Here is a 22,885-nt window from a genome sequence, read left to right on the forward strand (position 1 = left end):
CTGTCTCTGTACTGTGGTTCATCCTAAAACCAGATTGATATTTCTCTAAAATTTTGTTTGTATTTAAAATATAATTTAACTGGAAAGATCAGTTTTTCTCAAATCTTACTTAAAAATGGTAAGTTGGACCCTGGTCTGTAATTGTTAAAAACGCTGGGGTCCAGATTGCTCTTCTTGAGAAGGGGCTTCACCACCGCCGTTTTAAAGACGGCGGGGGAGACACCTGTCTGAAGAGAGCAATTGGCTATATTTAAAATCTGTTCCTCAAAAAATCCATAAAATGTCTTTAAAAGAGATGTGCGAATTGGATCTAGAAGGCAGGTTGTTGGATTTACTTGGGAGAAAACTCGACCAAGTGTCCTTGCATCAACCAGGGCAAAACTTTCCAGTGTTTCCTCAGGTAAAAATGACTGTCCAGGTGTATTAAAATTTATGTTTTGACAGGCTAAAAGACTGGACCTTATGTCATCGATTTTACTTCTGAAGTGGTCTGCAAAGTCCTCACAGAGAGCGTCTGTTGGTCTCTGTGGGGGCTTATTAAAATTGGAGTTGGTGAAAAGATTGAAGGTGGAGAAGAGAAATCTGGGGTTGCTTTTATTAACTGAGATGAGGTTTGAGATATAGGAAGTTCTTGCCTGTTTGACTATATTATTGTACGATTTGAGTTGTTTACGTAATATTTCATAATGCACTGTAAGTTACGTTTTTCTCCACCTTCTCTCTGCACTCCTGCATTTTCTTTTTGATGTCTGACTGCATCATTTCTCCACTGAGGTACATTCTTTATTTTTATAGTTTTGGTTAAAAGTGGAGCCGCTAAATCTCATGATGACATAAGATTCTTGTTAAAATTGTCAACAATCGAATCGCATGGTGCAGGTAAAATGTCAGCAGCAGTGCTCTTTAAAATCTCGATAAAATTTGCAGCCACCTCAGAAGATAGGTAGCGTTTCCTCATTGTTCACATCGCGTCATCGGGGCTGCCTGATGATTAAAACAGGCGATGTTAAAATACACGCAAAAATGGTCCGACACAGCCAGGTTTTTGGATTATGAATTCTCCACCAGTTTTTACCCATCTCAGGGGGCGGCCATTTTGCCACTTGCTGTCGACTGAAAATGACATCAGTTGCTCGGGGCTAAGGTAACGACCAATCACAACTCACCTGCTTTCTGAGTTTGGTCATGTGACCACAATGCGTGCCACAACAAAAATGAGTCACTACTGCTATAACCCTTTGGAGCCTATTTTAGCAGATTAAAAAAAAAAGTGAGTCACTAAACCACCAAGTCAATTAAAATATAATATTCACCGAGTTGATTGTTGCAATATTCAAAACGTCCAAAATAAAATGTAGCTCACCCCGTTGTTCATGAACACAACATTCACATCACTGTGGTAAGAAAAGACACAAATACAAAACAAAAAGCTCTTTATAGAGAACTTTATACACAGAATAAAAACACCTTTAACCAATGTAAATTTTAAACATTTTTAGATATTGTCTTAAGTTAAAGAGAACTTTTTAGAATTTTTTTCCTAAGAAATATTAATAAATATTGCAAATAATTTACATTATATTACAAAAGCGCAAGTGAATACTGGAATCACCATTTGTACAAACAAGTCCTTCAGAAAAAAAAAAAAAATTAAAGTTTAAAACCTGTTTTTTTTTTTAAATCTCAAATTTGAATTTTAAATATAGCATGGTGTTTTCCCCTGTAAGCAGGATATTTCATGTCCAATCCAACTCAAACTACAAATTCACACTGGGATGATGCTGGTTCGATAAACCACTTGATGCAATGACAGTGGACTTTTGAGATGTATTCAGTAAATGATTTGAGCACCAAAATGGGGAAAGCTTCTGTTCACCTCATAACATCATATAAAGAGCAGCCTGAGGTTAAAGCTGCGGTAGCTATTTGTAGTGACTTTGGCACAAGTGTTCACTTCCAGAATCAGTCAACTTGTCAACACAACCGGTCTAATGTTATGTAACGAAAGGTAAATCAGTTGATTACACTCACGTTTGTGAAGTTAAATGGAGTGTTACTGTTCAATTAAAAAAAGAAAAGAAAATGCATCTATGGAGTAAAATGAATATGCGTGTACTTGATTAAATTAAAAGGTTTCAACCGTGAAGCTATAGAATGTACAACTGTTCTTTCAATCTGTCGATGCAGCCTGAAATATTTTCTCATCACAGATACAATTAGTTCAAGCTGCCGGATATTTACACATATTTCAAATACAATTTCAGCACCAAATTGAAATGAAGTCACCCAAGAGTTGATTCTCAAACTTTCTGCTGACCAAAGCTGCCATTTTTGATGCTGCTTTAAAAAAAAAAAAAAAAAAAATGTAATACATGCTCGCAAATGTTCACCAAACTGATCAAATGGAACGGATGTAGATGAAATGAATGTAAAAATACAAGGCAACTTCGACAAGCACACGATTGAGATTCTAGTGTTGACATCTTCATCAACCGCTTTTTGTCGGGATGTATACTCTCCTCACAAAAAAGTATGGGATATTGAGCTTTCAGGTGAACCAGTGAAGCTAATTGCCAGAGCAGGCCATTCCATCTATGTGACGGACCGGTCCGTCTATTCGTCACTGACAGATGCTCATTTTGTTGACGAATGATGGGAAAAATTTTAAAATAGACGGATAAAGCATAGATTGAAACCGCTTCATTTAGTCCGCGGTCTGTCATTAGTCTATTTTTTGCGGTGAGGCTTCGATGGCCACGGCAAGCGTGAGGAGCAAATAGTGAGTTGTTGTTGCTTGGGGGACAGATTTAAGTGAGTGACCAGGCTGTCAAAGCAAGCAGGCAGGCTTTCAAAACACACTGAGTCACTCTTTCTGTTCAAATATCGTCCAACGGGGGGGTGAAAGTTTAGTCGGACTCGCCGATGGACAGGCGTTTCAAATTAGAGGCGGACCGGCCTATAAATGGGTACTATTTTTTTCGACCCCCGGAAAAAAAGGCAAATGACGGAAGGGTACCCATGCTGTAGACGTATGATGAATAACGGACGCTCAATTTTTTTTTGTAAAATGCTCAGCTCTGCTAATTGCACGACAACCTTTACAGGTGAACCTAATTTGACCCGGTCGAGTTGAGTGGACATGTCCAACTGTTCAATGTTTCAAACTTTTTACACAACCTGCTGTTCTTTAAAACGGAGCATACTGTCAAACATCACAATAGATGTTTGATCCATGAACATCCATTCACTCAGCTCCTTGTTAGGGACCATAAGTTGTGTAAAAATGACTGAAACCAAAACAGCTGGACATGTGCATTCAAAAGATTAAAAACAGTTACAACAATTCAGTTAGCCAGTAAAGGTTATACTGCATTTTTGGTTGATCCTCTAATTTCACCCCAAAAACCAAACATCCTTAACTTTTTATGAGGGTACAACTGCACATTTTGGTGGATTTGCACATTTTAGGGGACAAACATAAAATAGCAGGAAAAGACAAAAGAGTCAGTGACATATTTTTGTTCAGATATGGCAGAGTAATTTCCTGTACATGAGGTTGTGTTTTGTTAACGCATGAGTCTTTAAAGGGCATTTCATCTCATTGCAAAAAATTCAGTGAAGCCAATATGTCTTTGAACAATGTGGCTCTCACAACGTAATTATTGCACTTTAAAAAACAGGGCAGGGATGGCTTTAGGTACTGGTCTGTTTCCGCAGTCGTCTTTTGCTCCTTGGTAGCAGTTAGAATGCGTTCACTTGTTTTTGTCCAGATGTCAGCGGCGCCGCCCCGCCTCGCCCTCAAGGTGGCGGAATGGAGGGCTCGGCCACGGCGAGCTCCTGAGCCAGGTCGTTGAAGCGTGCGATGTAGTCCACGCTGCTCTCGCTCATCATGCAGGCAAGCTGAGAGTCCATCTGCAGGCGCAACGCAAACAATTTTTAAAGCACAATAAAGCCAAAAGAACTATGTGTACATGGAAGATGGAAAGGATACATATGGGTTACTGGAATTCACCTTGTGCATTTAAAACAACCACTTAGCTTAGCCTTTCAGTCCGCTAGCTTCATGCTAAATCATCTACAGCAGGGGTGTCAAAGTCAAATGGACGGAGGGCCAAAAAAAACATTTTGCGACAAAGCCGAGGGCCGGACTGATAGAATGTTCATTCAAATTTTTTTAAATGTCCAGATTGGATCGGCTCCTTCGCGCCTGCTGATGATGTCACGCTTTATATTTCTGTAATCTATTTCTTTGCCTCTATGTTTGTCACCCCCCTGGCTGTTGGGTTTTTATGTTCCGAGTTACTAAATGAAAAATCAAATAAAGTACATTACTGCTACTTCTGCGAGGCAGCTCGTACGTCATTTCCGCTTATGACCCGAGAAGAAGCCGCTGCCCGTCCACAAGATCAGTGGAACGTTTGCGTTTCTCCTGCCAAACTGGAAACAATTTTCTGGTTGATTCGGGCTGCAAGATTGCATGAACTGTACATAATGTGAAGTAAAACGGAGAGGATCATATGATTGGTATGATGACTCTATTTTAGAGTGGCAAGGTACGGATGTAGGTGCTCCTGTCAGAGAACACAGGCCCGTATTACACTTGACACGTCTATTTATTGTAGTCTGCAACAACACAAAGAATAACCTAGCAACATCATCCAATGCATATCCATTTGTTAACAATAAGCCTAAACATTACAATTCACTGTATTAAGCAATTAAACAGCCAAACAATACATACAATACACATTCACACGTTTCATCACTAGAATAGTTAGCATAATAACCAAAATAATTCACTAGTGTTCATCAACGTGACATCATTCACGAGAACATATCAATGGTATTATGTACAGCAGTTACCTGACACGAACCTAAATGATTAAACTCACCTTTTAACATTTACACACAACAACAAACGTGGTGAAACACGGGAAATCTGCAACTACTGAGTTTGCTGGCACGAACAAACTACTAGCTAGCTGTGTCGAAGGAGGAAAATGAAAAGAAACCACGTCTCTCGCTATCAACACTGAGCGCTTGAGGAGCGTTCAATGCCTGCTCACAGTGTGGGACATCTCAGAACTACATTGAAACTCGATTAATTTATTATCAAATGACAACATTTACTAATACTAAAACAACGTGAGATTTCTAACATGAAGTATTTCTTAATAAAGGGTGTTTTACTCCAAATAACTTTCCACCACAATCCAATTATGAAAGCCACGAAAAGTGACGTGAAGTCTTCGGTCGGCACGTAGACGACCGAAGGACGATCCTCGCAAAAGTTACGGTAATGTTCGTTACAACAACAGCCAGGGGGTGGCAAACATTGATGCAAATAAATATATGACAGAAATAGTGTAACGAATTGGGTTATCTGTGTTGTGGTCGAATGTGTGTCTTGACAAGTTGTGTTGTTTCCGAGGTTCATGAATGCATCGAGCGGCTCGCTTGATGGGAGGGCATGCGAGCGAGAGGAGCCGAGGACAAACAGGAGAGCCGTTGCTCTTTTTTGACTTAACGGTTGTCGTACTGTATTGGCGTCGACTGCGGCCCACAGTAGCCGGTTGGACTAATAAAAACGTGATAATTAAACTACGTCTGTGTTCTTGGAAGACTCTACAATATATTTTAAAGCGTGACATCTTCGGCAGGTGCGAAGGACCCGATCACATCTGCTACTCACACCGACTCGCTGCGGGCCGGATCTAATAATAAAGCAATATCACCGCAGGGGCCGTAAAAAACCTTCTCGCGGGCCGGATGTGGCCAGCGGGCCTTGACTTTGACGTATGTGATCTACAGTATGTTGTGGTGCTAGAGCTGGACATTCCGCCTATGTGACGGACCGGTCCGTCTTTCCGCCTGTGACGGACGGCCACTTTGTAGGTGATAAACCAAAAAAGGGAACTTTAAAAAAATAAACGGATTACGCATAGCTCATCTTTTCTGTCTATGTCATCGTCAATGGTCTATTTTCGCAGTTAGGCTCCGCTGCAGCCATTGAAGCCTAACTGGCGGTTTCCGTTTCCCGTTGTCCGCGGACGAGGCTTCTGGGTCCTAAAACGAGACTCATTTAGTCCGGCCATTGACTTTAAAACATTGATTGAAATTACACATATATATATATATGATAAACTTTGCAATAATCGGATATTAACACTTGAAGAGACATTTTTTTGGCACAGGTACAGGAATTCCACCGAATGTCGTCAGTTTCCCGCTATTTTGGTCAAATCCTCAATGAATTGTGGGTAATATGATTCGGCTTGTGGGCCATGGCTGCAGGCTCAGCTGAAGTGCGCAAAGGGGGCGGGGCGACAGAGCACTTCGCAGAATTGGAACACCCACACTTGGCGGGAACAAGCGTGGGTATTGGGATTGGGTTTCATTTTTAGTTGACAGCAAGTGACAAAATGGCCGCCCCCTGCAATGGCTAAAAACAGGTGGATTTTTCTGCTTAACTCATATTCCACAAGTGCAATATTATTCAGAATGCCATATTTAGACTAATAGTGGAAGCGCATCGTACATATTATTTTAAAGAACATTTTTGGGTTCACTTACCCTTCAAATACAGTTTGTAATTTTCCTCTATTTAAGTAGAGTAGTAATGATAAAACTGTTACAGTGGCTCAAACTGATATAAAAATGTGTCTCATTTTTGATGAGCATTTCGACCTGCTACGCAACTGTAGTCTAATGTTGTTCACGATGGTGGTACGTGGAGAGTACCAAGAGCTTTTTGAGCTTTGAGAACCACAGTTTCCCAAGTGACTTGTTAAGAGCAAAACACACCTCTGCCACATCAGGAAGCCCGCGTGACTGAAAGGAATCATGGGAGTTGCAGTCAAGCAGACTGGGACCCAGCAAAGCTGTGCCACTGGAGGGGCCGGAGGGGGTGAGGGTGCTCCGCCTGCCCTTATCAGAAGACACCATGCTGGCTGGAATGACATGACATCGGGGCACAACATTACAAGAGGATGGCTTAGCCATTTGGCTTAAGAATTTGTCATCAAAGTAGACGTTTTTTTATTTGCTCAAGTTTAAAGAAACTAGGATGAGCAAATAAAATCGTTTTCTTGTAACAGTGGTTCTCAACTGTTGTCTTCCTGGGATCAGGCATTTTTCTATGCTCACTAATGCCACTGTTACAGATGTTAAAACAAAGAAAATGTATTGTAAATAGCCTTTGGGAAACAAATACTGTAAACATAATTACATGTTCAAAGTGCCTTTTGGAGTACCGGTACCTTATTAAGAAACTGAGGATGAACATGAACAGCTACAGCAATAAAATACATAAAATAAAATGAAATATCATATTGCACAAAATATGAACTAAAGAAATATCTTCAACCATATCTTGGTGTTGATCGTCTTTTTAAGAAAGTCCCTTTCCCAATATGTAAGAGGCGTACTTAATACAAACACCTGTACACTCCAAGCAATAAAATTTCTAACGCAGTCAAATTTTTATTTTCCACATAAAAGACACGTGAAATATTTCACTTTACACGAGGTCCTTGGTCCCAACAGAGTTCCACTCATAGCCAATCCAAATTTACGTCAGGCGAACGCGCTGTAGAATGTCACTAACCTATGCTAATGTAGTGGCAAAGTAATAATTACTGAAAATGTTTGTATGACAAGCACATCTAATCCATAAATATAAAACGATCCAACAAATAATTGTACATAAAACGCTAAGCGAGCATGCACTCATACCACGTGCCCACGCATTTTTACCACTCAAAGTGTCATGCCCCCGACCCACCAGTTGAGAATCATTGCTTTAGAAGAAAGACAGACTCACAGAGGAGGCATCCCAGAGTGGAGTCGGATGAGTCACTTGGATACCACTGCGGGTCGTGGCTGGGCGAAGGAATCCAGCCCCGGGACGGGCTGACGGAAGGAGACGAGGCCAGCAGTTTGGAGCCGTCGCCGCTGCTCAGTTTAGCTGAAGTGAGCGCCGCCTCCTCACCTGCATCATGACAGCCATCAAATAACTTAAGCAATGCTTCAATTATTGCGGTGGTCTTTCTTTATTCTCCACGTTCACACACCATAGTGGGCAGAATTGATGGCCAACTCAATGATGGAGTCACTGATGTGTGTTTGGTTCTCTCCTGGGGTCATAGCTTCCTCGGGGGGCCCCGGCAGAGAGATGTCCAGTAATGATGCTACGCTGGGCGGAGGGAGGAGTGAGTCTCCGCCCCCCGTCGCTCCAGGAGATGGCGGAGGCAGACCATTCTGTGGAAGGAACACCGTCTTTTCTTTTAGCACTGACCTACATTTACAACCTCAATTCTAATATTGTATATTCTCCTCATTTCGTAGCATTTCTCTTGGCTGCACTGCTTTCAGTATGTATATATGTGATTTTCTCTCCTCTGATTGGTTGGTCAGAGCAAAACTTGCTTCGGCTAACTTTGACTAGCAGATAAAGTGCGTGGCGCAGTTGCAAGCTGTTATAATGGGTGTGCAGCTGCACTGCTAATATGATATTAGCAAAATCTTTTATCATGGCAAATTAGTATCTCTCCTGACAGCATCAATCAAAAGCAAATAAGTTTGTCTTTAGAAAAAGGCATGATTTTCAATCATATGTTATAACTGGCCTTTTCTTTCTTGGGCAAAACAAAACAAAACTAGGAGCGAGCTTGTGTATGCATGTGCGTTTTTCTGACCTCTGCGACATTGTGCTGGAGGAGCTGAGGGTCTCGTTCAGCATCAACAATTGGTGCAGGGGTGACGAGCGTAGGAGAATCCTGCTCCCGACGTGGACTTTCTGGAATGATACCTGCAGTCTTAGCTGCAAGGCCAATTGCACCTGGGGAAAAAAAAAAAGAGAATCGATCAGAAACTTGCAGCAGACGACGGCTATTTGGATACAATTTATTTGAATTTATTCATTCATTTTATGTCTGGGAAATATCTGTCTTTTTTTCCAATTTCAACCGATTTTTCCCCTTTGCTAATAGACAGAGCAAATGCCAATCAAATGCTTGAACACTTAACATGAACATAGTTTCCCAAGGTTAAAAACAACATAATACATACTGGAGAGCTGGCTGGCCACCGCAGAGCCGGAGGCAGCTGAGGAAGAGGCTTTGGACGGTAGAGGGAGGGAGGCAGGAGCAAGCCGGGTTTGAATTGGCCGGAAAGATCCAGTTCCTGAGGTGAAAAACAGGAAGTGAGAAAGAAGAACATAATTGGACAATTGTGAACCCAGACTGTTTGCGTTTATACATCAAAAGTTAGTACCTGTGGCAGAGGAGTTGGAGAGGATGGAGACGGAGCAGACGTGCTGCGAAGTGTCCCCTGTAGTCCGCGGTAGAAGAGTTCGCTATGGACGAGACGCAAGCGGCTTAGCTGGATGTCAACCATGTTAGGTTTAACGTCGGCAACACAAAGAAACTCACCTGAACTACCAGCGGCTTCCGGAGTTTGTTTCGAGGTTTTCTTGGTCGTGAGAGGAAAAGATCTGACTGCATCTACGGATGAGCGATTTACAAATCACTACAACTGCATAAAAAGGCGGGCTAGGAATTTGGTGGTGCAAAACGCACACGTCTTACACTGATGGAGTCGAGCTGCTGCCTCAGGGCCAGCTCGGCCTCCTTGTTAGGGGAGAACATTCGGCTGTGGCGGGAGCTGTTCGGGGGGAGTGTGGTGGGTACTGCAAAAACATTGCCTTCGGAGTCGCTGCTTGCTATCCCTGATGAGCCCAGAAGAGAGCGGGGAAGGTTGCGCGCACCTGAGGAGGAAGACGAGACTTGATGATGCCACCATTTCATGTTCTCATGTGCCGTATCACACTTGAATTTTTCAGTTCAACATTATTGTGAAGTAGACATTGGCTGGATTCGGAACCAGTCGCTGACACTCGACATTTTTGTTTGGTGGTGTGCCATGATTTGTTTCTTACATAAAATGTGCGCCTTGGTTCCATAAAAGTTGGGAAACACTAATATAGTAGATGGGGAGTGATTCCGAATGCAACCCACTGAATATATTTGGTCTGCTGATACCTGAGCCTCCAACGTTTGGCAGGTGTAACTTGGCCCCTCGGACAGAGGCCGGCTGCCGGCCAAAACTCGGGCTACGGACCCCTGCAATGGGACCTTTTCCTGGAGGCGTGAGGACCTGGTTTTGATCCTCCTGAGGAGTCTTGAGGGGTGACGTGGCTGTGGAACAAAGCTCTGGAGCCTGGAGAACAAACGAGAAGCAGGAAGCATCAAACATGCTGCACTTTGAGGGAGACGGCAACATCAACCCAATTCAGATTTTTTTTTAGGAATGAAAACCCGCAAACCTCAGCATTAGATGCACCTGCATAACGTTAGGACAGGCAATACACGAGTTTGACATCAAATCTGCCTTTAAGTGGAAGTCAACCCAAACATCTTTTTTCAAGAATACGTTCTATGCACGCCGACTTGCTAAAAGAAGGCATTCTGATAAATATTGCATTTGTCGAATAAGAGTTCATCCACCCCATTTCAGGGGGCGGCCATTTCGGCACTTCTGTTGACTGAATATGACATCACAACTGCTCAGGGCTCAGGTAACGGCCAATCACGTCTGACCTGTTTTCTGAAGCTGAGCTGTGATTGGTCATTACCTGAGCATTTGTGATGTCATTTTCGGTCGACAGAAATGACAAAATGGCCGCCCCCTGAAATGGCTAAAAACGGGTGGATTAATAACTCTTATTCCACAAACGCAATATTAATCAGAATGCCGTGTTTCGGCTAGTGGGCCTGCATAGAACATATTCTTGAAAAAAATAAGTTTGGGTTGATATCCTCCTTAAATGCCAATTGCAGTTAAAACTGCTTCATCATTTTAATGGCAATACAATTTGGAGCATTGGATCTCATGGGGGCAGCTCGTGTAATAGCAGGTGGCACAGCTTCACAGTTTTGAGGTTTGGGTTTCTAATCTCAGGAAAGGCGCTACTGAATGGAGTTTTTATGTTCTTACATATTCCCAAAATATGGATGTTAGATTAGTTGGAGACTAACTGTTTATAAGTGTAAATGTGAGTTGTTTATGTGTGCCCTGCTGGCTGGCAACCAGTTCAGGGTGTAGCCCAGCTCTCAGCTGCGATAGGCTTCAACTCACTAATGAACCTAATGAGGACAAGCGCCATTAAAAAAAAGATGATCTCATGAGAATGTGCGCAAATAGCAATTTTTACTGGTGAGTGATACGTGTACAAAATGAAATGATCGAGACCAGTGTGTAAAGAACCAACAAATGCTTACCAACGGTTTGGGGTTGACCTCTGTGGTGACCAGTCTTAGCAGACAGCGTAGCACTCGTTGTTTCCCGTACGCTCTGTGCTGCGACGGTGCTTGGCCTTTTTCGTAAGGATGTGAGATGGCCTGCCACTCGTACTCCAGCTGCAGCTTGCCAGGCTTCCCGAACATTAAGTACAACTCTGCCAGCGTGACGTTCTCGGCGTCACGGACGTTCCAGCCTTCCCCTCTGATCTGTTCAACAGTTCGCTCTTTGGCTGCGGGGGGCGAGCTCTGAGGCGCTCCCTCCTCTGTGCCGACAATGGAGAACTTGGCTGGAGCAGTCTGGATGGCGTCTGAGGAGGAGGAGCTCCCGCTCGGCTCCTCCTTGCATGGTTCTAGTGAGCCGTCTGCACCGCTACACGATGCATCTGTCGTTCTGGTCCCCGCTTGGCCTCCACTGGACTCCACACTAGCAGTGCAGGTTTTGCTCCCCTCAACAAGTCCTTCCTCAGTTGCTTCCTCTCTAGGAATGATCACTTGCGGAAGTGTGGCTAGAGATGATGGCCTCCTCTCGTCTACCTTGGCAGAACCATCGGGTGAAGTCTCAAGGCTGGGGGGCTCTGTGTGACAAGTGTCACTCTGTGGGGTCACTGAAGCAGTTGAAGCTGTGTTTCCTCGTCCAGATTTGGTACTTGTCCGTGAAGGTGGAGCTGTGTGAATACCCAAGATCTGGGCGGTGGGTAGCTCTTTGACATTGGGCCGGGCCTTGCCGCTTTCTTGCCAGTGTACAGTGCACGAGGCCTTGGAGTGCACCACGCGAGCAACGCCGGGTAGAGTGGTCAGGGAGCTGCTCTCGGCCGGGAAAAGGAAGAGCTCCTCAGGCGGGGCGTTGTTTGGAGAAGCGGCATTGGACCGAGTCCCCTCTAAAGCTTCCCTTTCCATCAGACTTTTTATCTAAAAGAGCAGAGTCAAGGAAGTGTCCCGTGCGCAACAACATTGCCGCAATACACTGATTAGACTGTGAGATGTTCCTAAAACAAAGTCTCGTATTGCGGAGAAAATCCAAATGTGTTAAATACCAACCAAAAGTATTGACGGATACAATTCTCTGGTCGTGATAGGCCCACTTCTGTTTGAGGTACTCGATGAGGCTGGAAACTTTTCTGTGAAGCTCCACCACCATCCTGGTATACATAAAAAGAAAAACAGGTATCAATTTATATCCAGAATTTTGGCTCCTGGATAAAAACAATATTAGCGCAAATATTAATCAGAACATCAACATTTGTATATTCCCATTCAACTAAGTTCATGAATACAATATTGGTGAATGATTATGATATTTTGTTTTCTGGCCTTTTTTCTGTATGGAAACTGGAGTTTAGCAGCAATCAGCATTTATTTATTTCGAAAAAAAAAAGCACAATCTTGTTTGAGCGTTTTATCCCCGTCATTCTATGCTAGCTGAGTCTTTTCATGAAATACGTTTGTCTTTAGTTAACTTCATATTTGAGCAAGACAGGCAGACATCCCTTCATTCCACAACCAGTCTATAAATATAATTCCCCTTTTCTTTAATATGTTATGGTACTTGTTACAGAAATTACATTCTTCCAAGTTGCTCATTGGCTAAAATTGTTTAATTATTGCGTTTACTAGTAAGTGAATTTAATGAGATAAACATCAAATGGTGTAGGGACTTTTATTTTTTTTTTACAGTAGACTCTCAGAGACTCTTGACTATTAAGTAGCAAACTACTTGGAACTTCACCTAAAATTTCAGGGAACATGTTGAACAAAATAAGAGGGAAAGAACCCAAATGAAGTGGGGGAAAAATGCAGCAATGACATTGTTACTTGTCTAACTTTTATGTACACTTGGATAACAATTAACTCTTCTAGAATTCTACTGTAACTTCCCGTGTTTACATGTTATTTTTCCATTATTTCTCATCTAGAAAATGAAAAATAAAATACAAACAAATGGAAGGTCACACAGTCTTATAGAATATGTGGACTTATGGCTTGGTTTACTCGGGTTACTGACCTGAGGCGAGGGTTGTGCGCTAGACTCTGAACGCGGGCCCAGGAATAGTTGCTGCGTGGCTGAAGCTCCACCGCCACCTTCAGGGGTAAACGCACTGGCTTCTGGTCCTCCTCGTCACTTACTCCTGCATGGACATCAAGAGGGGAGACAAGCAGACGACAAAAAAGCCAAATTGTTTTCAGAGAAAGATTTAGCCACTTCGGAGGGCACAATTTTTAGAAACGTGAGTCAAAAGTCTGTGACAGTGACGCCACATAAAATGACTGTGATGGCGACTTGGTTTGGGCCTTTCGCATTTTAGGGAAGCGCTCAAGACTAAATGCAATAGTGGAGCATAGCACAATTCACCGACATGAAACTCAACACTGACTTGGTATTCAATGACACATAGGAGAGGTTTAGGCACGTTTAATAAAGCATTAATGAGTATTATTGATCAGCTGACAATTCATTGGTACAATCACCGTCTCCCTGCACAGCCTCGTCCTTGTATGGTGTTACCATGGAAACACCACCAGCCCCCTCATCGCTATTGTTATTGCTAAAAATCCGCCCCAACAAAATCCTGTGCCTCATGATTGACACACTTAGCATTTTCGGCAGCATTTTTGTTTACTAAGCATTTTCTCCAGTGCATCTGTGTAAATGTATGTATGTGTGTGTATGTGTGTGCGTGCGTGCGTGTGTGTGTACATGCTCACCATCTGGGTCACAAAGTTTCTTCAGTGCACGGCACATGGGTGCTTTAATTCGTAGGTTCCGCCCTTTTGAGCGCACAGTGGTGGCCCTGATCAAACAGATGGAATAGTGATAAGAGACTCAGTCAATTAGTTTAGTCAACAACTTCATGACTGAAACAGCAAACCTTTTCAACAATGACCACATTTTAAAGTGGAAGTCAACCCAAACATATTTTTTCAAGAATATGTTCTATGCAAAACCACTAGTTGAAACAAGGCCTTCTGATAAATATTGCGTTTGTGGAATAAGAGTTAATCCACCCGTTTTTGGCCATCTCTGGGGGCGGCTATTTTGTCACTTCTGTCGATTGAAAATGACATCACAGTGTCGCAGGGCTAACGACCAATCACAGCTGACCTGATTTCTGAATCTGAGCCGTGATTGGTCGTTACCTGAGCCCTGAGCAGTTGTGATGTCATTTTTAGTTGGCAAAAGTGACAAAATGTCCGCCCCTTGAGATGGCTAAAAAGGGGTGGATTTTGCTGCTTAAATATATTCCACAAACGCAACATTAATCAAAATGCCATGTTTCAACTAGAGGACTGCTGGGAACATATTCTTGAAAAAAAATACGTTTGGGTTGATTTCCAGTTTAACGAATACGACTTCCTTTCCAAACATATGGACCAAAGATTTGATACTCTGTAGGCATGGAGTTGTTCGACCTTAAGACAACAATGTCCCAATACTAAGATAAAAATGTCACCTACTAAAACTGAAAAAGAAAGCGTTGTTGCTGTTGAGATCTTAGATTCCCAATTTCCCATTACTGGTGTTCAGTCTTTCATCACCCATACTGTTAAGTACATATTTTTTGGGACAACTCCAAATTGAGTGCAAAGTTACCTGAGTATTTGTACACAAAGAGTAGATTATATAATGTTCCTTTGAGCTATTTAACATTATCATGCAACTTACCCTTGTTGGATGAGTTCATTCAGCTTTGCCACATTCTTATCATCCATGACTGTATGAGACAAAAATGCAAAGTCAAAGAATTGTTTACAACACCGTTCCTGAGGAGCAGCTTCCCCAAAAGACTCAAGGTGTGTTTGTGCGTTTGTGTGTAGGGGGTTGGGTGGAGCAGGTTGTTTGCATGCCACACTTAATTGCATCCCTCATGACCCTACACCCACAGGCTCAAAACATGTTTCAAGAATTGTGTGCTGAACTTTACTTACGCCCTCCAACTTTTTTGCGGAGCTCAGCATAGCAGATGAGACCGTACAGCTCCTGAGAGGATTTTTTCAGCACTCGGGTGTACACTGAGGAGGAGAGGAATCACAAGTCACTGCACAGACGCACAAAGCATTTGTATGCAAGACTGAGATTTTTTTGAGACAGTAACAATGAAGGATCTTCGGAGTGAGGCAAAGGAGTGCCAGTTTGAAAGATTGACGAGCATTTGTTTTGGAGCACTTATCGTGCATTATGCTCTGTAAACACGTGCAAAAGACTGATGATTTGTGAATTCGAAAGTCTGACAAGTCATTGCGAGGACTGCAAAACATTAAGTCAAGACTATGTCCCATGTACAAAGGATTTTTTAATAGAAAAAACAAAGCAGGATTTTCCCACATGAGTATCATGGTGGAAAATGCCTTCCCAAATACCGTGGCACATGACAAAGCAGCAGGTGGTGCTATACACCCACATCATCCATTATCAAAACTGCACATTTAAGACAATTAAAATTGTTCAGAAAAGCATAAACTAAATTGTGTTTGGGATAATATTCACCCTGACTGCAGGTTATCAAAAGTTGATTTTCAGTGGCCACCAAAAGATGTGACAAAATTCCAAAATGCATAAAGTAATAATTGTTGTGCAGACATGGAGATGTTTTGAACAAAACACACAAAAATCATGCCCCCCCCCCCGATCAGTACCCTTCAACATACCGTTGGCAAAGTCAATGTGCTTGGAGATCTTGTGCCAGGTGCGGTAGTAGAAGTGGCGGACCTGTTCTTTGTTTTTCACCATGTTAGCTGGCTTGCCTCTCTTCTTGTACTTCATGGCAATGTTGTTCTGGATAGCCTCGAAATCCTTGCCATGCTGTAGAGGGGATTGTATGAATATTAGATTTATACTTGAAAATGTCCATCTAATTTCAAATGACAGTTCCGCCTCCCACCTCATAGAGCCCTTCGAAAAAGCTGTTTTTATCCTCTGCGCTCCAAGACTCCCACTGCCGACGGGCTCGCTTTTGGTTACCAGCTTGCTCCTCCTTCTCAGCGGGTCCTTGGCTCTTCGTGGTCTTGGAGACTCCTCCCGAAGAGCCAGCCACGGGTCCAGACTGTCCCACTGTTCCCTGGGAAGAGGAACCGTTTTCTGCTCCTGTAATGTACACACAAGTTATGGAACATTCAAGCTTGACCCAAACTTCTAAACATAACTATGACAAAATGGTGTATTTGTATGAGGTAGTTAAAACACAGAATGTGCAGAGATTTTCGAACTGGCGTTGAGTTCTGGCAGAGAAGCAAGAAAAGCAAACTGGTCTCTTTGGCCCAGTCTCCGGCACACAGGTCCAAAATCAACTCCGGGTGGGCTACACTGGCCAAATTTACCCAAGCTTAAAGCACAATAGTGCCAAAAGGCATCAAAACAAACACAGAAGGAGTTGTTCGTTCGTTGTGCAAGTCAGAGATACTAACCTTGATGCGTCTCTATCGCTCAAAATAGATGAGCACAAATATAGCATCAATGCACATGCCTTGGTCAATTAATGACACCTGGGCAATTCCCCAAAACATTTTGTATATGCCAGTAACTCAAGAAAAAATACAATATACTGTCATGGTTTAAATGCTTCACCTGTCCAAATTCATTGTTATTGAAAAAACTTAAACCTACACTAACCAGCTGCATAATTATGACCATGTGTACTATAAAATACATGAGACACAACAAAGACAATAATGCTTAGCTTTTATTGTCACTGTCAAAAAGGCTTTCAATAATATATTGTTGTTTATTAAGAGCTGTTTCTAATATTTCAATTATCTCATTTAGTGGCATGACAAAGTCAATAAATTAGACTAGACTCAGTTTGAGGCATTTCTACATGACTGCAAACTACAACCACGATACCGAAAATATTGTTAGATTAACACTACTCTGATCATCAAAACTGCATATTATTTTCATTGCAAAGACATTTTTTGTATTGGATCTAATTTACTTACAGATTAGAATGTCGCTGTGTATATCTTTGCATTACAATATACATTAGAAATGTGGCTGTAAAATTATCTTTCGAATCTATAAATGGTGGTATGAAAATGCAGCATAATCACATTTTTTCCACTATCTTTTGCATTTGCCACCAAATTTTGGCACCACCACGAGGATAAAGACAAGCCTTTGTCTTTCTGTTGACCATCATCCTTCACCTTTCATCCATTTATCTTATGCTTTAGTGGAAATGAGAGTGTAAAATGTTTGATGAAATGACTGCCTTTCCTTACACAGACAGGCCCCCTCTAACTTGCAGTCTCAAACTAGTAGGGTGACAATGCAAGTTTTGAGTAAGTGACTAGACACAGATAGTGCCGAAACAGAGAGCGTGTTCAAAACCAGTGCACATTGATGGGATTATTAGATAATAAATACTTAAGGCATATTCCCGTTTGATGTTACCTTTCGCTTTGGCCCCGCCATGGCCGTTGATGGTCGAGCCGATGGAATCCTTCCGGATCCTTTTGCTTGGAGGTCGAACGCTCGATCGGAGAAAATGATGTTGGTCGTGACACGGGGTGCTGGGCTCCACCAAGGGTTGGGTCTGCTGGCTAGGACCCGGTCCGTGTTGAGCCGAACCGGGGCTGAGAGTAGCGGGTGCTGGATTAAGAATTTCCACTCGCTCGTCTCCCTTTGTACTGCGCTCCTCGGTCGCCTGCTCTCCGCTCTCCTCCTCGTCGCAATCGTCGGCTTTTCTGGACGGATTCTCCGTCCCATCGACACCAATCCCCTCCCTGGAGCCCAGTGTCATGCTGCCACAACACACAGAGTCCAAAAAGACACATGAGGAGCAAGGCGATGAGCTAAATTAACTTCTAAACACGACGTTTGCTGTCTCTCAACATGGCCGCCGCTGTTTGTTTCAAATCCCCTCTCCAGTCCCGACAAAACACCACCAAATATATTCATTCACAGCCTTCAAATAAATTTAACTTAACCACAGACATATTGCGGGAAGTGGCCGGGGTGTTAACTCACCTCCCGAACGTTCAAATTCGCCAATGTTAAGGTTGAATGTGAACTAAATTCAAATGCGAGCGCTTTTCAGTTTAGCGCCCTGCAGAAACGACAACGAGAACCCGTCGGTGCATTCGACCTCTATTTAAAGTGTTTCTTTCAAACGCAATTTTACCAAATTTCATGCTCTTCGGAAGTGGGCGACGTCTTCTTTCTCTTCACCATGGGTCCGATCGGTTCGACTGGCAATAACTGTTCAAATTGGGCATAATAAATCCACCACGGTCTAGTCGCTCTCTGCTGCCCTGTCGTTGTCCAGCTTCGACTGAGGCGAACTCTGCGCAGTTCCACTGTTCTCTATCAGTAATATTACTCAATGCTTCGACAATCCTACTCATCAAACTTTTCGACCCACCACTAGAACGTCATATTTGCTCCATGCCGCGAACAATATTGCTCACAAGTGTGGCAACTTGAGCTCATGAGCTCATTTGCCACGATAATACTTTAATAAACCTTAGTGCACTTCGCACATCGCTACGTCACACTCCGTTTGAAGACGTGCAGGCTACAAATCAAATTTATTTCATATACATCCAGCATTTGCTTCGCTTTGGTGATTACAATCTCATTTCACATTGTACTGTCGACACAATCATATTCCTGTGTCGAAATAAAAAGACCATGTTTGTGTGTGACTGAGCATCAATAATCATGTACGCTATCAACATTGTCATAGTGCATTTTAAAGTACAGTTTCATAGAAACTGTTACTCACTATGTTATTTGACCGAGTTGTGGATGTAATAAATAAATAATACAATGACATCGCTCTCAAAACACCTTTACTATTTACTTTTTGGGACACAATACTGCATCATCATTCATCTTAGGAGTTGTAATGAAAAACACAAAAAAACGTGTTAACACATGCACTTTTATCTAACGTTCAAATATATGTTCTTTGTGACTTCACTTGACTTTAAATCTACTAGCATTCTTACTTTAACGTATTGCATTCACTGCAATACAGCAATACCTACTGATGATCCAAATAACCTCGTTGTGTAGCAACTGATCGACCGATGACAAGAGAGTAAACAATACTTTACAAATGACACAGTGTTTTATGGCCCACAGACAATCGGTTGACGTGCCCATTGATATAGATAACAGTATATTTACGTATACAACATTAATCTTCATTCAGAACATGGTTCCTAGCAAAACCGCTAACATTAACAGCTAGTTTACTCTGCGTAACTATTTGAAGTCAGGCCGCCGCAAAATCTGTCAGTGTAAAGCGTTTCCTTCAACAAGTACACCCAGTCGCTTCCCATAACAATATTAATGCTTAGGAATTACCTGGAGTAAAGGCCCAAATATGATGTTTCCATTCGAGGTCCAAGCTAGCCTTGCGCGTTAGCAGCTTGCCTCCAACTTGGCTGCATATGACAGTTCATGTGGCTTGCTCTTCCACGCGCTATGGCACGCCCACTACAACTCGAAAACAAATCATGTGATTGGTTTAGACAATCCACGAGGAGCGCGGTTAAATCTTGATTGACGTAAAGCTCCACCAATTGGTAATCAGAAAAGATGGGTGAAGCACCAATTATATTTCTTTTCTCGTCGCGTTCAAGTTTCCTACTTTTTTTTAAGTACCAAAACGCAGGTAAAAATAATTTGTCGTCTAGTTTTTGGGGTTTTATTTGTGCCAAAAATATGTCGTCATGCACACTGTCTATGTCTGCTGTGCATGTGACATGACATTTGGCTACTCTAACACCAATTTGTTTTTCTACTTTAATAAAATTATTATACATCCTGTTCGCTCTTTCCCATCCGCCATCGGCCACCACCGTACACAGCAGCGCCGCTTTGTTTACGGCCGGGATCACCTTTTTTGGTACTTGGTGTCTTTTTTTCAATATCTTATCTTAGTTTTTCCCCTGGTAACCTACTGGGGCTATGCCTGCATTTTTTGGACCTTTGGGGAGAGGTTTTGTTCCGTTTAGGAACGGGAAAGCGCCCTATACTGTACATCTGATGCATTAATTATTATTATTATTATTATTATTATTATTATTATTGTAGAGGCAGAGGTAGAGGTTTCTTGCATGTTGCTATGGATAAGAAGTGTTTTTGTGTGTGTGCGTGGGCGGAGCTAAGTGTGTTGGAGTGTGTCACGGTGGTGGAGATATTGCCTAATTAATACCACTTGTGTCTACCTGGAAATGTTTGTTTGCTTGGTTGAAGGAGAGAGAAGGTGTGCAGATATTTCGGTTAACTGCTAGTTTTTACCATCCTTTTGTCCAACATTGCAACTTTGTTTTGATTCATTATAGTTTAAAGCATAATTTGGTGAAGAGTCAAATAAACACCAACAAACTGCAGTAATAATGGCTTCAGGCTTCCATCTTGGATTCAGTGTGTGAGACAGAGCCCTGCTTTTCCCATCCCAGTGACTAATTTAGTTTTTTGATAGTCACGCAACATTGTCAACAGAAATCCATATTCAACACTTCTGATGCTTTGCTGAATTTGTGCACCCAATGGACCACTCAACAACTATGGATGGGAATTAGTCACTGAGATGGGAAAAGCAGGGCTCTGTCTGACACAATGAATAAACGATGAAGCCTGAAACCATTACTGTAGTTTGTTGGTGTTTATTTGACCCATCACTAAATTATACTTCCAACTGCAATGTAGCAAAACAATTATTATTTCAGCTTTGTTTTGATGTTTTTCCAGCCTTCAGGTTATGGCCGCATTGATGCCTAGGCGTCTGGGGCTAGAAACAACACATGTAGATATCCGTTACAGTTTGTTTACAGTGCAAACTGCTCAGTGTGTGGTGCAGTTAACCTAAATCCGCATTTTGCTCTGGATTACCTGTAGGTTCCTGGCTGTAGGGACTTGTCCACTACTACTTTGTCCACAATGCTTTTGATCACTGATTTTAGTTCAATTTTGACTTCTTGTACTCGGTGAAAAATGGAAAACATCAGAATAAAGTAACAACAATTGATATTTAATCTCTTAAATCATACTTGTTCAAACCAAAATCCACAACAAAAAAACGCTAAAGTACAAGAAATGCTCGTTGAAAAATTGTTTGCTTCCTCCTCCTAATCAGTGACACCTGTCACCTCAGGAAACCCCAAATTTAACCTGTCTGGCTACCACTCCCAATTCCGCTCAAGTCAAACAATCAAACACCGCCTCTTACTGGTTGGAGGAATAACAAAAAACATGCAAAGCAAAACATGGGGCTCCTACACTGGCACTTAAGTCAGAATGTTGTATGTGGATTTCAGTGCCGCTTTTCATGCAAGTTGTCATGGCTGAGTGTCGGTGGATCACAGACTTCCTCGCAAACAAACAGTATGTGTGGCTTGATCCCGACATGTCAAATTCTTTGATTACCAACACTGGGGTTCCTCAGGGGTGTGTGCTATCACCATTTCTATACTCTATACCAACGACTACACTTCAAATAAACGATCCAATTGATGAATTTGTAGATGATACGACCTTGATCAATCTCATGAGGTACAATGATGAAATCTGCTGACAAGGAGGAAGTGGCCCATCTGGCTGCATGGTGCACAGAAAACTACTTGGAGCCAGGGGCGGAGCCAGGGGCGGAGCCATGGGTGGGCCTGGGTGTGCACAGGCCCGCCCAGATTGACAGACTGCCCACCCAATGAGGGTCATGAAAAAAAATATATAATTTTACATTTTTTGTAAATTATTTCATTATTTTTGAATTTGTGTTTTTATTTTATTGAATATTAAGAATGGCACAATTGTGGTTGTGTAAGGAAGATCTGAACTTTATATCATTCAGTTGATCATTTTATTTGAATATACGTTGTGTCGAGATAGGAGGATTGTGCTCAGTGAGAGAAATATTCAGGCCCACCCTGATTTATCCATTCACACCCATTAGCCACGTTCTGGCTCCGCCCCTACTTGAAGCTCAAAGTGGGAATGGTCAGAGATCTCCTTCCCCCTACCAACCTCTTGCACATCAATAACGAGGTGGAGTTGGTCAAATTCTTCTGCACCAACACATCATGTAACTTCAAATGAGAGTCACATCTTGTCCATGCTCAGGAGAGCATACAATGGGGTGTACTTTCTGAGGTAAAACTCAAAGTCGCCAGCTTGGTTCGGACCAGGTTCGACAGAGGCAGAGTTGAAAGCCTTCTCTCATCACTGATCACAGTGCGGTTTGCCTCAGCGTCTGATCTTGAATTTTGGATGGCTTTTAATTGAGATCTGGTTAAAGTTTTTGTGTGTCATCTTCAACACCGCTGATCCTACAAAGGGTGACGGGGAGGTGATGCAGCCTATGCCAGCTGGCTATGGGCGAAAGGCGGACTACACCCTGAACTGGTCACCAGCCAGCTGCAGGGCACACACAGACACCGTCACTGAGCGGGAATCGATCCCACGCTGCCCACACACAACTCAGGCGTGAACGTTTTTGTTACAAGACCAATAATTTAAAAAAAAACAACAACAACAATGTGTGTTCTAAGGATCGTTTTTACTTGTTTCCCCCAAAACAAAACACGACTTAGGCAATTATGCTATGTGGCCGACAATTTGTTGCAGTTAATGTGCACTAGTC

General features: G+C 42.5%; 1 protein-coding gene across 5 annotated transcripts; it reads right to left on the bottom strand.

Annotated features, from left to right (window-relative positions):
- Positions 1–1,417: 1,417 nt before the first annotated feature.
- cramp1 (cramped chromatin regulator 1) lies at positions 1,418–21,514 on the bottom strand. Of its 5 annotated transcripts, none has more exons than XM_086055731.1 (21): positions 21,139–21,299; positions 19,606–19,737; positions 17,686–18,035; positions 16,178–16,380; positions 15,945–16,098; positions 15,225–15,308; positions 14,962–15,010; positions 14,004–14,089; positions 13,303–13,426; positions 12,358–12,439; positions 11,280–12,209; positions 10,041–10,218; positions 9,579–9,766; positions 9,432–9,503; positions 9,274–9,355; positions 9,070–9,183; positions 8,697–8,839; positions 8,073–8,259; positions 7,823–7,990; positions 6,805–6,950; positions 1,419–3,912 (listed from the first exon to the last, which is right to left on the bottom strand). In XM_086055731.1, the coding sequence occupies exons 2-21, from the start codon at positions 19,635–19,637 to the stop codon at positions 3,799–3,801; spliced, it is 3,486 nt and encodes a 1,161-aa protein (XP_085911857.1). In that variant the 5' UTR covers positions 19,638–19,737; positions 21,139–21,299; the 3' UTR covers positions 1,419–3,798. The 5 variants fall into 5 exon arrangements, with proteins under 5 accessions (XP_085911855.1, XP_085911857.1, XP_085911858.1 ...); XM_086055732.1 differs by having other exon boundaries at positions 19,606–19,743; positions 21,139–21,253; XM_086055729.1 differs by lacking the exon at positions 19,606–19,737 and having other exon boundaries at positions 1,418–3,912; positions 21,139–21,514.
- Between the last annotated feature and the right edge of the window lie 1,371 nt (positions 21,515–22,885).

The sequence above is a fragment of the Filicampus tigris genome, chromosome 16, assembly GCF_054856515.1.
Source record: "Filicampus tigris isolate MCC_2025a chromosome 16, RoL_Ftig_1.0, whole genome shotgun sequence".
NCBI lineage: Eukaryota > Metazoa > Chordata > Actinopteri > Syngnathiformes > Syngnathidae > Filicampus > Filicampus tigris.